Source organism: Notothenia rossii (genome assembly GCF_949606895.1).
Source record: "Notothenia rossii genome assembly, chromosome: 1".
Classification (NCBI taxonomy): domain Eukaryota; kingdom Metazoa; phylum Chordata; class Actinopteri; order Perciformes; family Nototheniidae; genus Notothenia; species Notothenia rossii.
In genome coordinates, this window is record NC_136912.1 from 2215466 (window position 1) to 2227924 (window position 12459).

The 12459-nt window shown below is 39.7% G+C and overlaps 2 protein-coding genes across 10 annotated transcripts in view; one reads left to right on the plus strand and one right to left on the minus strand.

Annotated features, from left to right (window-relative positions):
* The window catches only part of LOC307045394 (uncharacterized protein), a 35630-nt gene extending 34324 nt beyond the window's left edge, over positions 1-1306 (plus strand). For all 9 annotated transcript variants that reach the window (XM_079691039.1, XM_079691035.1, XM_079691038.1 and 6 more), the window contains 2 exons: positions 122-211; positions 526-1306. In XM_079691039.1, coding sequence (XP_079547165.1) covers positions 122-211; positions 526-639 — 204 coding nt within the window. In that variant the 3' untranslated portion in view covers positions 640-1306. The remainder of the gene's footprint in view (positions 1-121; positions 212-525) is intronic.
* A 922-nt stretch (positions 1307-2228) lies between these two features.
* On the minus strand, positions 2229-6852 carry LOC307045832 (uncharacterized protein). Its single transcript, XM_079691804.1, has 3 exons — positions 3127-6852; positions 3041-3058; positions 2229-2956 (listed from the first exon to the last, which is right to left on the minus strand). The coding sequence occupies exon 1, from the start codon at positions 5514-5516 to the stop codon at positions 4689-4691; it is 828 nt and encodes a 275-aa protein (XP_079547930.1). The 5' UTR covers positions 5517-6852; the 3' UTR covers positions 2229-2956; positions 3041-3058; positions 3127-4688.
* Between the last annotated feature and the right edge of the window lie 5607 nt (positions 6853-12459).

Here is a 12459-nt window from a genome sequence, read left to right on the forward strand (position 1 = left end):
TAGGAGACCTTTAATCCAAGTCAGTTTTTTGGGTTTGTTTTGGTACACTAGCTACAGAGACCTTTACATCTGTTTGTCATCCTCTGTATGTTATTGACACGGCCCGATCTGTATCTCCCAGGGCATGAGAGAGGAGTCAGAGGAAGGCTCTCTGCTCGGGACGTTCACCTACGATGAGAACGGAGAATCTACGCAGACGTTCAAACTGCCCGTGAGTTCAGACTGAGGAATGGTGATGTTAAAATGAATTGCATTGTGAACAGGCTAATCATTAGAATAGATTCACTATTGATCTCTTGATTGCAGCCTGTTTACAAGACATTGAGTTAAAGATAAACTAAAAGCATTAACAATAAATACAGAATAAAAGAGGAATATCTATAGAGTATCCATAGAAAAAAAAATGTAATGTCATTTCTGCTTTATTTATCTCTTACATTTCCCTCCTCCTCCTCCTCCTCCTCCTCCTCCTCTTCTTCCTCCTCCTCCTCCTCCTCCTCCTCCTCCTCCTCCTCCTCCTCTCAGATTTCCAGTGTTGTCTACAGACTGGTGGAGTTACGTGTTCTCAGTAATTGGGGTCACGTTGACTACACGTGTCTTTATCGTTTCCGTGTTCACGGGCAGATTTCCTCGTCGTGAGACAACACAGCAGGAAGTACGTCTCGGGTGTGCCATGTTTTAAAAAACAATAATAAATGAAGTATGGAGAGGTGCGTTCAGGACCAAATGCTACTGAGAAGATGTCTAGTGTTGCGTTAGAGAGTGTGTTTTAATGATCACAGAAATCATAGGAAGGAATTCAACAAATGAAGAGTGTACATAGTGCTTCTAAAAACCAAAGATCTACCTGCTGAAACCATGTAGGAGCATATCGTTCTGGAAACAGTATGCTTGTGAGAGTGCCACAGAATCATTTTATAACGTTTGTTTTTAATATTAATTATTGCTATGTATCAGCTATAGAGAGGTGCAGGGATGTCGTATTCCCATGTTGGTCCCTGAAGGCAGCATCTCCTGGTCCAATGGGATTCCTCCATGTGATTTTGGATTATTGCAGAAAATAATCTCTGTGTCAAACAAATGTTTACGATACTTACACGTTTTGTTTCTGAAGTAAATTGCTCATGCTAAAGGCGGCTAACGTAGAGCTATAAAGGAACTACAGCACGGTCACATGACTTCACGTCACCACCGCTAAGCTAAAGGAGGCTAACGTAGAGCTATAAAGGAACAACAGCACGGTCACATGACTTCACGTCTCCACCGCTAAGCTAAAGGCGGCTAACGTTGAGCTATAAAGGAACAACAGCACGGTCACATGACTTCACGTCTCCACCGCTAAGCTAAAGGCGGCTAATGTTGGGCTATAAAGGAACAACAGCACGGTCACATGACTTCACGTCTCCACCGCTAAGCTAAAGGCGGCTAATGTTGAGCTATAAAGGAACTACAGCACGGTCACATGACTTCACGTCACCACCGCTAAGCTAAAGGCGGCTAACGTTGAGCTATAAAGGAACAACAGCACGGTCACATGACTTCACATCTCCACCGCTAAGCTAAAGGCGGCTAATGTTGGGCTATAAAGGAACTACAGCACGGTCACATGACTTCACGTCTCCACCGCTAAGCTAAAGGCGGCTAATGTTGAGCTATAAAGGAACTACAGCACGGTCACATGACTTCACGTCACCACCGCTAAGCTAAAGGCGGCTAACGTTGAGCTATAAAGGAACAACAGCACGGTCACATGACTTCACATCTCCACCGCTAAGCTAAAGGCGGCTAACGTTGAGCTGTAAAGGAACTACAGCACGGTCACATGACTTCACGTCACCACCGCTAAGCTAATGTTGGGCATGATGACGTTTAGTCGTCTCATTTAGACACTTGTTAGCAACAAGTGGCATATTTACTGACGTATTTTATTCCATAGAACAAAACGTTAAAATCTCTTCAGCTCGTGTTAACCACAGACCTTATTTCAGGATAACAACCAAAAAGACATTCAGAGAACCATTGACCTCCAGACCAGGGGACAGGAAGTGATGAAATGCTGACTCACGTTAGGGATAAGGACTCATTCCTGCACCTCTCTATTCCACATTGACTTTTCTTTGTACCAGATGAGTGTTAAATGCCTTGAAGTGTTTTTGAGTAGACTTTGGTTCTAGCTGGCACCTTAAGGCTTCCTGACATCTTAATAAAACCCATTTTTGGGGCCCTAAATTAATCACAATGCTTAAAATCTTAGCAAAATAACGTTGTTTTTTTTGTTGCAAATATGACAGCGTGCAGGAGGTATTTGCACCTGTCTCAGAATATAAATATGCAAAGTGAGTTTCCTGTTAAATGTTCTGACTGGACACCGTCAGTGAAGTGTTTGAATCAGTGTTGTTTGATTTAAAATCCCCCCAAAAGATCAAATATGCAGTTTTTTCCATAATTTTATTTGGTTTTCTCTTTGAGCAAGTTTCTATTTAATAGCGGTACTTGAATACTTGAAGAACCTCTTTAAAAGACAGAATTCAGAATATTGACTTCACGCCACGGACAGACTGTTTACATCAGTGTTGTTTATTCATCTTGTGTTTTATTTCAATGTGTGCACAGAACATTTACACAGCAGGCGAAGGAGAGATCATATAGAGTTGTTATTATGAAGTGCCTTCAGGTCAAAATCATTATTTAAATACAGTCTTAAAGGAACTTTGATCATGACGAATCACAGATCTGGAATTATTTATTATACATTTATATATGTTGATACCATTTGTGCAGGTTTCATGAGTTTCTCATCTGAGTGCTGTTAAGGCTAGCAAGGAACCAAGAAATCAAGGAGCCAAGGAGCAGAGTATATTTTTCTGTCTAAAGAATATCAGAATCTCACACATGTTACAAGACCCTATGCTAAATAAGACCCTATGCTCAATAAGACCCTATGCTAAATAAGACCCTATGCTCAATAAGACCCTATGCTCAATAAGACCCTATGCTAAATAAGACCCTATGCTCAATAAGACCCTATGCTCAATAAGACCCTATGCTCAATAAGACCCTATGCTAAATAAGACCCCTATGCTAAATAAGACCCTATACTCAATCAGTCCCTATGCTCAATAAGACCCTATGCTAAATAAGACCCTATGCTCAATAAGACCCTATGCTAAATAAGACTCTATGATGCTCAATAAGACCCTATGCTAAATAAGACCCTATGCTAAAGCTAGAGTTTTACGGGGCGTGTTTTGCAATTCGCCCAGCCAATCAGAAATTGGAACCTTTTTCTCCCCAGGAAAGTCCCACCTCTTTAGCAGGGACTGAAAAGGGGTGAAAAGGTTTGCAAAAAAAAGTTCTAGTTCCAGATCTTTTTGGTGTAAATGCAAAATCCCAGGAACTATCGGAACTATTCCTGGGAAAAGTATTGTAATGACCGTTGCTAAGGAGGATCAAGAAAGAGAAAGGACAGGAGGTTCAAATAAAAAAAAAAATCTTAATAATAAAAATGTTTCCACACAAATCATAATGTTTTGCAAATTTGGCGGCCCACTTGCAACGCCTTCCCCGCCCACTAGGAGGCCGCGGCCCATAGGTTGGGAACCACTGATCTAGAGAGTCCTAACGGCTCTTATCATGGCTGCCACTGAGGGACTTCCGGGTCATTTCCCTCCGTTAGGAAGGTTCCTAAACTGACTATTCGACCGCAGCACTGATGCTTTGATGTAAAGCCGGACAATGAGAGGATTTATCTCCATATTTAATTATTCTTTGAACAACAATTGGATTTCTGCTGATATCAAAAAGTGTGCTATGATATTATTTATATTTGTACCAACTCAAAAAATACATTTTAATAATAATCTGATATTGTAAATACTGGCTTCTTCCAATGTCTATATTTTGGTTCAAATATTTAGCTTTATCTTCACTTATTTAATTCAAAAAGAGGTTTAAATGTCCGTTTGGGTCATATTTAAAAGCTGTTGAACAACTCTGTGCTCTGTCCTGAAAACATTACATTTATGGTTTAATATGTAGGTTTATTTTTGTAAATGTGTTTAATTTTCTGAAATAATAAAAGCCAAACTTAAAGAGTAAATCCAGACGTTTCTTGCCGTTGCTGCCGATTGTGTATTTGAACTGATTAATGTGTCAAAATGAAAGAGTGTTTGATTAAAACTGATGTTTGTCTGAATGATTTAATGAAATATTGTGATGTATTTTTTTTTCTGTTGCATTTAGTTTTACATAAGGTCTTGTGGATTTTCTACAGTCAGCTCTTGAGAACCAACATTAATTTAAAATATGGAAGCCCTGTGCCCTGAGACCAGTTTCACCGCAAGTACGGAATACGGTTCAGAACTCTTTGACTTTTTCAGAACAGGTTTTTTCTACGAATTTAGATTTTTCTTCAGGATTCGGAATTTTTTTCTCAACATGTTCACCTTTTCCTAGAAATCAGACTTTTTTCTTGAATTCTGACTTTTTCATAATTTTTGAATTTTTTCAGAGTGACTCTTTCTTAGAAACATGTGGATTCCTAGAATTCTTACTTTTTTCATAATTATTTATTTTTCTTAGAATTCTGACTTTTTCTTAGAATTTTCTGACTTTTTCATAATTTCGACTTTTTCCTAAAATCCTGACCTTTTTTACAGAAATCCGAGCCCCTCTCTGATTTCTCCGCTCTAACTTGTTGTAGTTCTCGTCTCAGCTGCCGGCCCGCGGTTGCATCTCATCTTCGGCAGCTGTTTGGTGCGTACGAGATACGACAGCGGTTGAATGAAGCTGCTCATGGACAGAATCAAGTAGGTGAAGCTGGTGAGGATGGAGTAGTGCGGTAAAAGTCTGGGAAACAACACCTCGATCAGGGACTCTGCGAGCGACGGCAGGTAGAGAACGTCCACCATCACTAACGCTGTGAACACCATCTTCAACGCTCTCTTCTTCACCGGGTGCAGATCCTTCCCTCCAGGACCCGGCCGCCGCAGAGACTTCAGGATCAGGACGTTGCTGGTGGAGATGGTCAGCATGGCCACCATCAGGATCCCCAGGATCATCGACAACTTGTAAAACGGCATTAGTTTCGCCAGACCACAGACCGTGAACGCTAAGACGCTAACCAGCAGGCACAAGGACAGGCGCAGCTTAGGTTCTTTGAGACGGAGGAAGATCAACGGGTGACAGACCGCCATGAATGCGTCCAAAGAAAGAGCGCAGAGCAGCATCGGACCCCCCGCCTGACTCAAGCCCCAGGACAGGAAGTTAGAGTTCGCCTTTGTTTTATTGAACATGAAGTAGATGTACTCGATGACCACCATGAAGCAGAACATCATGTCGAACACGGCCAGGTTGAGGACGAAGATCTCAGAGGTGGAACAGACGTTGGGTTTGCCCAGCAGGAGGCGAAGAACCAAAGCGTTGGCCGGGATCCCGAGAGGAGGAACCAGGACTATGGTGGGCAGGAAGTACCAAACCAGATGAGGGACGGAAGCGGTTTCGTTTCGTCCGTCCATCTCAGGGTGAGTTCAAGTTCTTTGATATCTGTGGAAAGAGAAGATTATTTTACAATGTGCCAATTATTTGGTTCATTCAATCCTTCTGCTTTAGGATGGTTAAAAGAACCGGCCTTGGGTTTATGGTACTTAGTCGAGCTTAATATTCTTAAAAATAGTAACTCATAATAAAAGACAAGACTGCGCTTCTATTTGGACTCAAGTGTCTCTCTTCATGTTCATCTCCACGTCGCACCTTTTTCCCTTTATGAAGTTTCCTACTCTCACACTTGGTCTGAATCGACTTGTCATTCTGTAGTTGGACAATGAGGGAGGAGGACGATTAAAGTACATCAATCACCGGCAGGACTACAGGTTATTCTGCTCCAATAAACAGGTTTTTCTGGGGTTTTGATATGATCGTTTCTGTCTTAAAGACACAGTCGAAAACAAGCTTTTTAAAAATTATTTTTATGTTTAATTCATCTATTCAATTATCATACATGAACATCATACATTCTACACAACTAAGTCCAGGGACAGACATACAAAGCAACAAAACATTACATAAAGTGGGGGACCTCTCTCCCTGTGTGTGCCTCTCCACCTCTGCTTCTTACTTCTTACTTGCTACCCTTTTCCCTCAACCTATCCTAAGGGAGTGCATGTATGTATACACGTTAGTTTAGCTGCTATAGGCTTGGACTGTTGGGGGGGGGGGGGCACCTTACTCCGTCTTTCTGGCTGTTTGTACCTGTGTACTCTCAGGTTCCGATTAACCCAGCTTCCCCCAAATCTCTTTTTTGTGTCCATATATACGCCGGGATCCTGAGTCGAGGCTAATCCCGTTGCTGTGGTCGTGTATCCTGGATCCTCTATCCTGAGCACTGGATCTGAGTCCTGGACTTCGAGTCGTGGCTGAACCTGTCTCTGCGGTCCTACCAGACTCTCATCATACTACTTCCCTGATGGCTCCCACAGGATTGCTGACATCCTCGTGGATTCATCTTCTTATTATAGACACATGCATTTCCAAACATTTGGTCTTTCCAATCATTTGGTCTACCTACGCTGTGAAATGTATTATCTCTTCGATTTACACACGGCATCTATTGCACGTCTGTCCGTCCTGGGAGAGGGATCCCTCCTCTGTTGCTCTCCCTGAGGTTTCTCCCATGTTCCCCTTTAAACTGTGGGGTTTCTCTGGAAGTGTTTCCTTGTAAGATGTGAGGGTCTAAGGACAGAGGGTCTAAGGACAGAGGGTCTAAGGACAGAGGGTGTCGTATTGTCATACTGATATTCTGTACACACTGTGAAGTCCACTGAGACAGATGTAACATTTGTGATATTGGGCTATATAAATAAATATTGATTGATTGATAAAGAAAAACTATGTGACGTCACCGTTACGTCACCGGCACTTTTCTGATAACTCCTGCTCTGAAAAAGGCGCTTTGTTTCAGATCTACAACTTAATATTTATAACTATCTTCACCTAGGACGAGAGGTTTTTGACTCAGTTTGTAAGTCTGTCATCAGGATTACAGAAAATCGAATGGCCTTATTTTTTGGGAAATGTAGTGGAAGGTTGTAGGATGGGCCATGACAACACACACAACATTTTGAAGTGAATCTGAAGGGAAACACATGCTGAGTTTCAATTAGCTAGCATTGCCAAATAGGGCATTTGTGCTGCATTTAAGTGGTGTTGGAATAATCGGAAAAATTCGTTCCTGACTGCGAAACATTTTGACTCAAAGTCTTTGAACATTTTGAAATGTCATGGCTATCTTTTCTTTGTTGTCGCGCGATTCCTGGAAACATTTAAAGCAATCAAATCGGACTTCAACGCGTCCTCTTTCTGAGCCTGATTATTAACTAACAATATTATCTCAACGCTGGCTCAGGTCCATTCAAGTTAGCGAAGATAATTATCCCGCCATGCATTTTACCCAGAGCTGAAAACTGGATTGCTTTTTTTACTGACACTTGATATGAAAAACGCTTTTTTTCCAGTCAAACATTTCTGTCACGAAAAACGGTATTTAATCACTTAACGTCTGGAAATACTTTGGCTTTGGTCAGGATTACAGATCTCTCTTTGCATCACAAACATTATTCCTCGCTTTGCATGTATCATGTTTATTATTACAGGTGTCTGTCTAGCTTGTAAACATCATGCAAATCCACCTAAGTGGCTGGCTTCACATCTTAATAGTTATGAATGTTTTGTTTTTATAGTCATAGGAATCTTCCTGCTGTTCAGCATGTGGTGAAGACCACATTTTTTTTTTGGAAATGCATATTTGTTTTTGAGGCGTCCAGCTTTGGTTACACAATCTCATCATGAAAATAAACTTCAGGGAGAGATTTGACCCGACCGCTTCACGATGTACCTTTATACATATAGAGCCCAGCTATCTGTCGCCCTGCCCTATATATATATAAATATATATATATACATATATATATATTTGTATTGTATTGTTATAATACATATTATATTAAATGTATACATACTATTAACTCACAACACACTACTTTTTCCAGTACATTAGTACCTTAAGTCCGAGCCATTGAGGCACACATTTTTGACACAAAATTTAACGAAGTTTTTTTTTTCTCACAGGTTTTAAAGTTTTATCAATATGTACACAGAGGTGGGAGAAATACTCAGATCTTGAACTTGAGTAAAAGTAGAAGTACTCAGATCTTGAACTTGAGTAAAAGTAGAAGTACTCAGATCTTGTTCTTGAGTAAAAGTAAAAGTACTCAGATCTTGTACTTCAGTCAAAGTAGAAGTACTCAGATCTTGTACTTAGTAAAAGTAGAAGTACTCAGATCTTGTTCTTAAGTGAAAGTAGAAGTACTCAGATCTTGTTCTTAAGTGAAAGTAGAAGTTCTCAGATCTTGTACTTAGTAAAAGTAGAAGTACTCAGATCTTGTTCTTAAGTGAAAGTAGAAGTACTCAGATCTTGTTCTTGAGTGAAAGTAGAAGTACTCAGATCTTGTTCTTAAGTGAAAGTAGAAGTTCTCAGATCTTGTACTTCAGTAAAAGTAAAAGTACTCAGATCTTGTACTTAGTAAAAGTAGAAGTACTCAGATCTTGTTCTTGAGTGAAAGTAGAAGTACTCAGATCTTGTTCTTAAGTGAAAGTAGAAGTACTCAGATCTTGTTCTTGAGTGAAAGTAGAAGTACTCAGATCTTGTTCTTAAGTGAAAGTAGAAGTACTCAGACCTTGTACTTGAGTAAAAGTAGAAGTACCAGAGTGTAGGAATACTCTGTTACAGTGAAAGTCCTGCATTCAAAATGTTCCTCAAGTGAAAGTAGAAAAGTATTCTCATCAAAATATAGTGAAAGACAGTAAAAGTAGTCATTGTGCAGATTGGTCCATTTCAGAATAATATATATGATATGTTTTATAATGATTGATCATGAAAGTGTTCTCAAAGCTGGTAAAGGTGCAGCTAGTTTGAATGACTTTGTATACTGCAGGGTAGCTGGTGGATTTACTCCAGGTGGAACTAAAGTCTGATTCAACACTTGATTAGATTTCACATCATTCATCCAGATCTGAGAAGTAACTAACGGTACATACATGTAGTGGAGTAGAAGTACACCATGTACCTCTGAACTGTAGTGGAGTTGAAGTATGAAGTAGAATAACATGGATTATGTTTTTGTAGAAATACATCAAGAATTTGAAGTTACGTTAAACGTTTAAGGCACTAACATCTAAGTGTTCGCTAAGCCTAGCAACAGGATCTTGCTTTTCTAGTGTTTGGTATCAAAGTGAAAATAAAGCTCCTTTAGAGAAACATTGAAAAAGACTTTACCTGTCAGTGATGTTCATCAGATGCAGGTCAGCACTGTCTGACAGAACCCAGACTCTTCATGGAGACTTCCCTCATTTGATTACCCACAATCAAAACTGACAGATGTTGAACCTTCAGTGAAACAAACAATGCTGTCTGTTATTGGAAAACTTAACATCGGTTTGACTTCGCTGTAGTAGAATTTTGTATTTATTGGGATAAACCCCTTGAGATGCATAAACAGAAAGACAAAAGGCAAAACATGACACACAGGAAAAACCACATACAGTCTATTAAGTAAAATTCAAGTAATACATACAGTCATTACAATTTGAGAGACAGTCGAGCATATCAGTTTCATCAATACCAGTTTCATCAATAACAAGTGCAGACCAGTTGAAAGTGAGATGATAATGCATGTTTAAACATACCCAATGATGCAAGAGATCTAATAGCAGCAGGTAAAGTATCCCAGTCTGTTGGGGCTTTGAACATGAACGCTCTGCTGCCAATCGATTTTTTTTCAGAGGGGACGGAGAAATACACCCGGACAGAATGTCTAACTTGATGATTTGGCGAGTAGGGTACAAAATACTGCTTTAAATAAGTGGGATAGTTAAGATAAATGCATTTAAATATCAGCTGAAGCCAATGCGTGTGTCTTCTTACATTTAATGAAGGCTATTTAAGTTGGTTATACATTGTGCAGTGATGTGTACGAAAAGGACAACCAAGAACAAATCTGCATAGTCTATTGTAGGCTATGTTGAGTGGAGCAAGATCTGATGTATGTGCATTTTGGTAGACAACATCACAATAGTCCATAATCGGAAGAATACGTTGAGAAGCAATTCTCTTACGGACACTGAGCGTAAAAGAATTGCGAGAGCGGTGTAAAACACCGATTCCGTAATTGACTTTTTGTATTACATGCTTTGTATGTAGTTTAAATGAAAGTTCAGAGTCTAGCCATACACCAAGATATTTAAAGCTTTCAACTTTATGCAGAGAAGTGCCATCCTTACATGTTATTACTACATTAGGTTTGGATTTGAGCTTCTGCCTGGTACCAAAGACCATGGTATAAGATTTTGTTTTGTTGAGCAGTAGTTTATTGTGTGATAGCCAGTCCTGTAAGATATTAAAATCTGATTGAAGAGAGATCTGACTTTGTGAAAAGTCAGATTTGGATGTATATATGACAGTGTCATCAGCATAAAGGTGAGTACGACAATTAATGAGACAAGAAGATACATAATTTATGTAAATAGAAAACAGAAGTGGGCCCAGAGTTGATCCTTGGGGTACACCCTTTTGTTGGATCAACAGGTTGGACTGTTTTCCATTAACAACCAGACATTGCTTTCTACTGTGAAGGTGTAAGTTAAACCATAACTCTGTATTATTAGAAAGGCCAATGCCGTGAAGTTTATCCAACAGCAGATATCGATCAGCAAAATCAAAGGCTTTTGTCAAGTCAATAAAAATGGCACCTGTGAGTTCACCATCATCTGCAGCAGAGTACAAGTCATTCGAAAATGTAAGTAGGGCAGTTGTTGTGGAGTGATTAGGCCTGAAGCCAGATTGAACCGGAGATAAAATATTATAAGTATTGAGATAATGTGACAGTTGATTATAAATTATTTTCTCCAAAACCTTAATTTTAAGAACCTGTTTTCTATCCCATCGAGTCCTGCACTGCCATCCACTTTTAATTCAGTGATAGCATCATGAACTTTGTGTGGTAGAATCTTCTTAAAAGAAAAATAACTGTTGCAGTATGAGTTACTATTAGAAATACCAGTCGTCAAATAGGAGTCAGATAGTAGTGTGGAACATATAGCGAAATGCTGATTAAATATTTGGGCAATGGATAACGGGTCATGAATTACTGTATCAGCAGTTCTTATTAATAGAATGTTTACCTGATTTATTTTAAATAGATTTAATTTGAGTCCAAAATGGCTTGCGATTCTTAAAGTCCGATGTGAGAGATTCTTTAGCTGGGTTTAGCATTTCGGGTTTTGGTTTTTACTGAGATTTAGAATATGCTTGTATACTTCCCAATCGGCTATAGTTATTGAATGACGATATATCGACCATGCTTTATCCCTTTCCCTAGAGAGACTGATGAGTTCAGAATTGATCCAAGGGAGATGTTGACCTTTGACCTTAACCGTTCTCACAGGTGCATGTTTGTTCATGACATCAGTGAGCTCTTTGTGCAGAAAATTCCAAGCATCTTGTACAAAAGGTATTAGTTGAAATATGTCCCAATGAAGGGCAACAGCATCATTAATAAATAAATCAACATTCAATTTTTTATATTGTCTGGTTTTGACTAGTTTTGGAGGTAGTTTAATTAATTTTGATTTTCCATACGCAATAAACAATTGAATGATCGCTGAAGCATGACACCAGCTTTTAAGATTCTGTCAGGGTGTGACACCAGTATCCAGTCAAGCAGAGATTGGGTTCTGAGAGTGATACGAGTTGGCTCATTAATTAGCTGTTTAACATTTAGACTACTGAAAAGTTTTTTTCTCTCTATCAGATGATTTATCCAACCAATTTCTGTTGAAATCACCAAGCGAGATTATTTAATTTCCGCAGGAAATGGAGTTGATAGTGTAGATTATGTGGTTAAAAGGCTGCAGGTGAAAAAGGTAACAATAAAAAAACTACAGCACGGTCACATGACTTCACGTCACCACTGCTAACCTAAAGGAGGCTAATGTTGGGCTATAAAGGAACTACAGCACGGTCACATGACTTCACGTCACCATCACTAAGCTAAAGGAGGCTAATGTTGGGCTATAAAGGAACTACAGCACGGTCACATGACTTCACGTCTCCACCGCTAAGCTAAAGGAGGCTAATGTTGGGCTATAAAGGAACTACAACACGGTCACATGACTTCACGTCTCCACCGCTAAGCTAAAGGAGGCTAATGTTGGGCTATAAAGGAACTACAGCACGGTCACATGACTTCACGTCACCACCGCTAAGCTAAAGGAGGCTAATGTTGGGCTATAAAGGAACTACAGCACGGTCACATGACTTCACGTCACCACCGCTAAGCTAAAGAGCTAATGTTGGGCTATAAAGGAACTACAGCACGGTCACATGACTTCACGTCACCACCGCTA

Excerpts from the sequence above, each read along its gene's own strand:
- LOC307045832 (XM_079691804.1), bottom strand. The coding sequence starts at position 5,516 with ATGGACGGACGAAACGAAACCGCTTCCGTCCCTCATCTGGTTTGGTAC.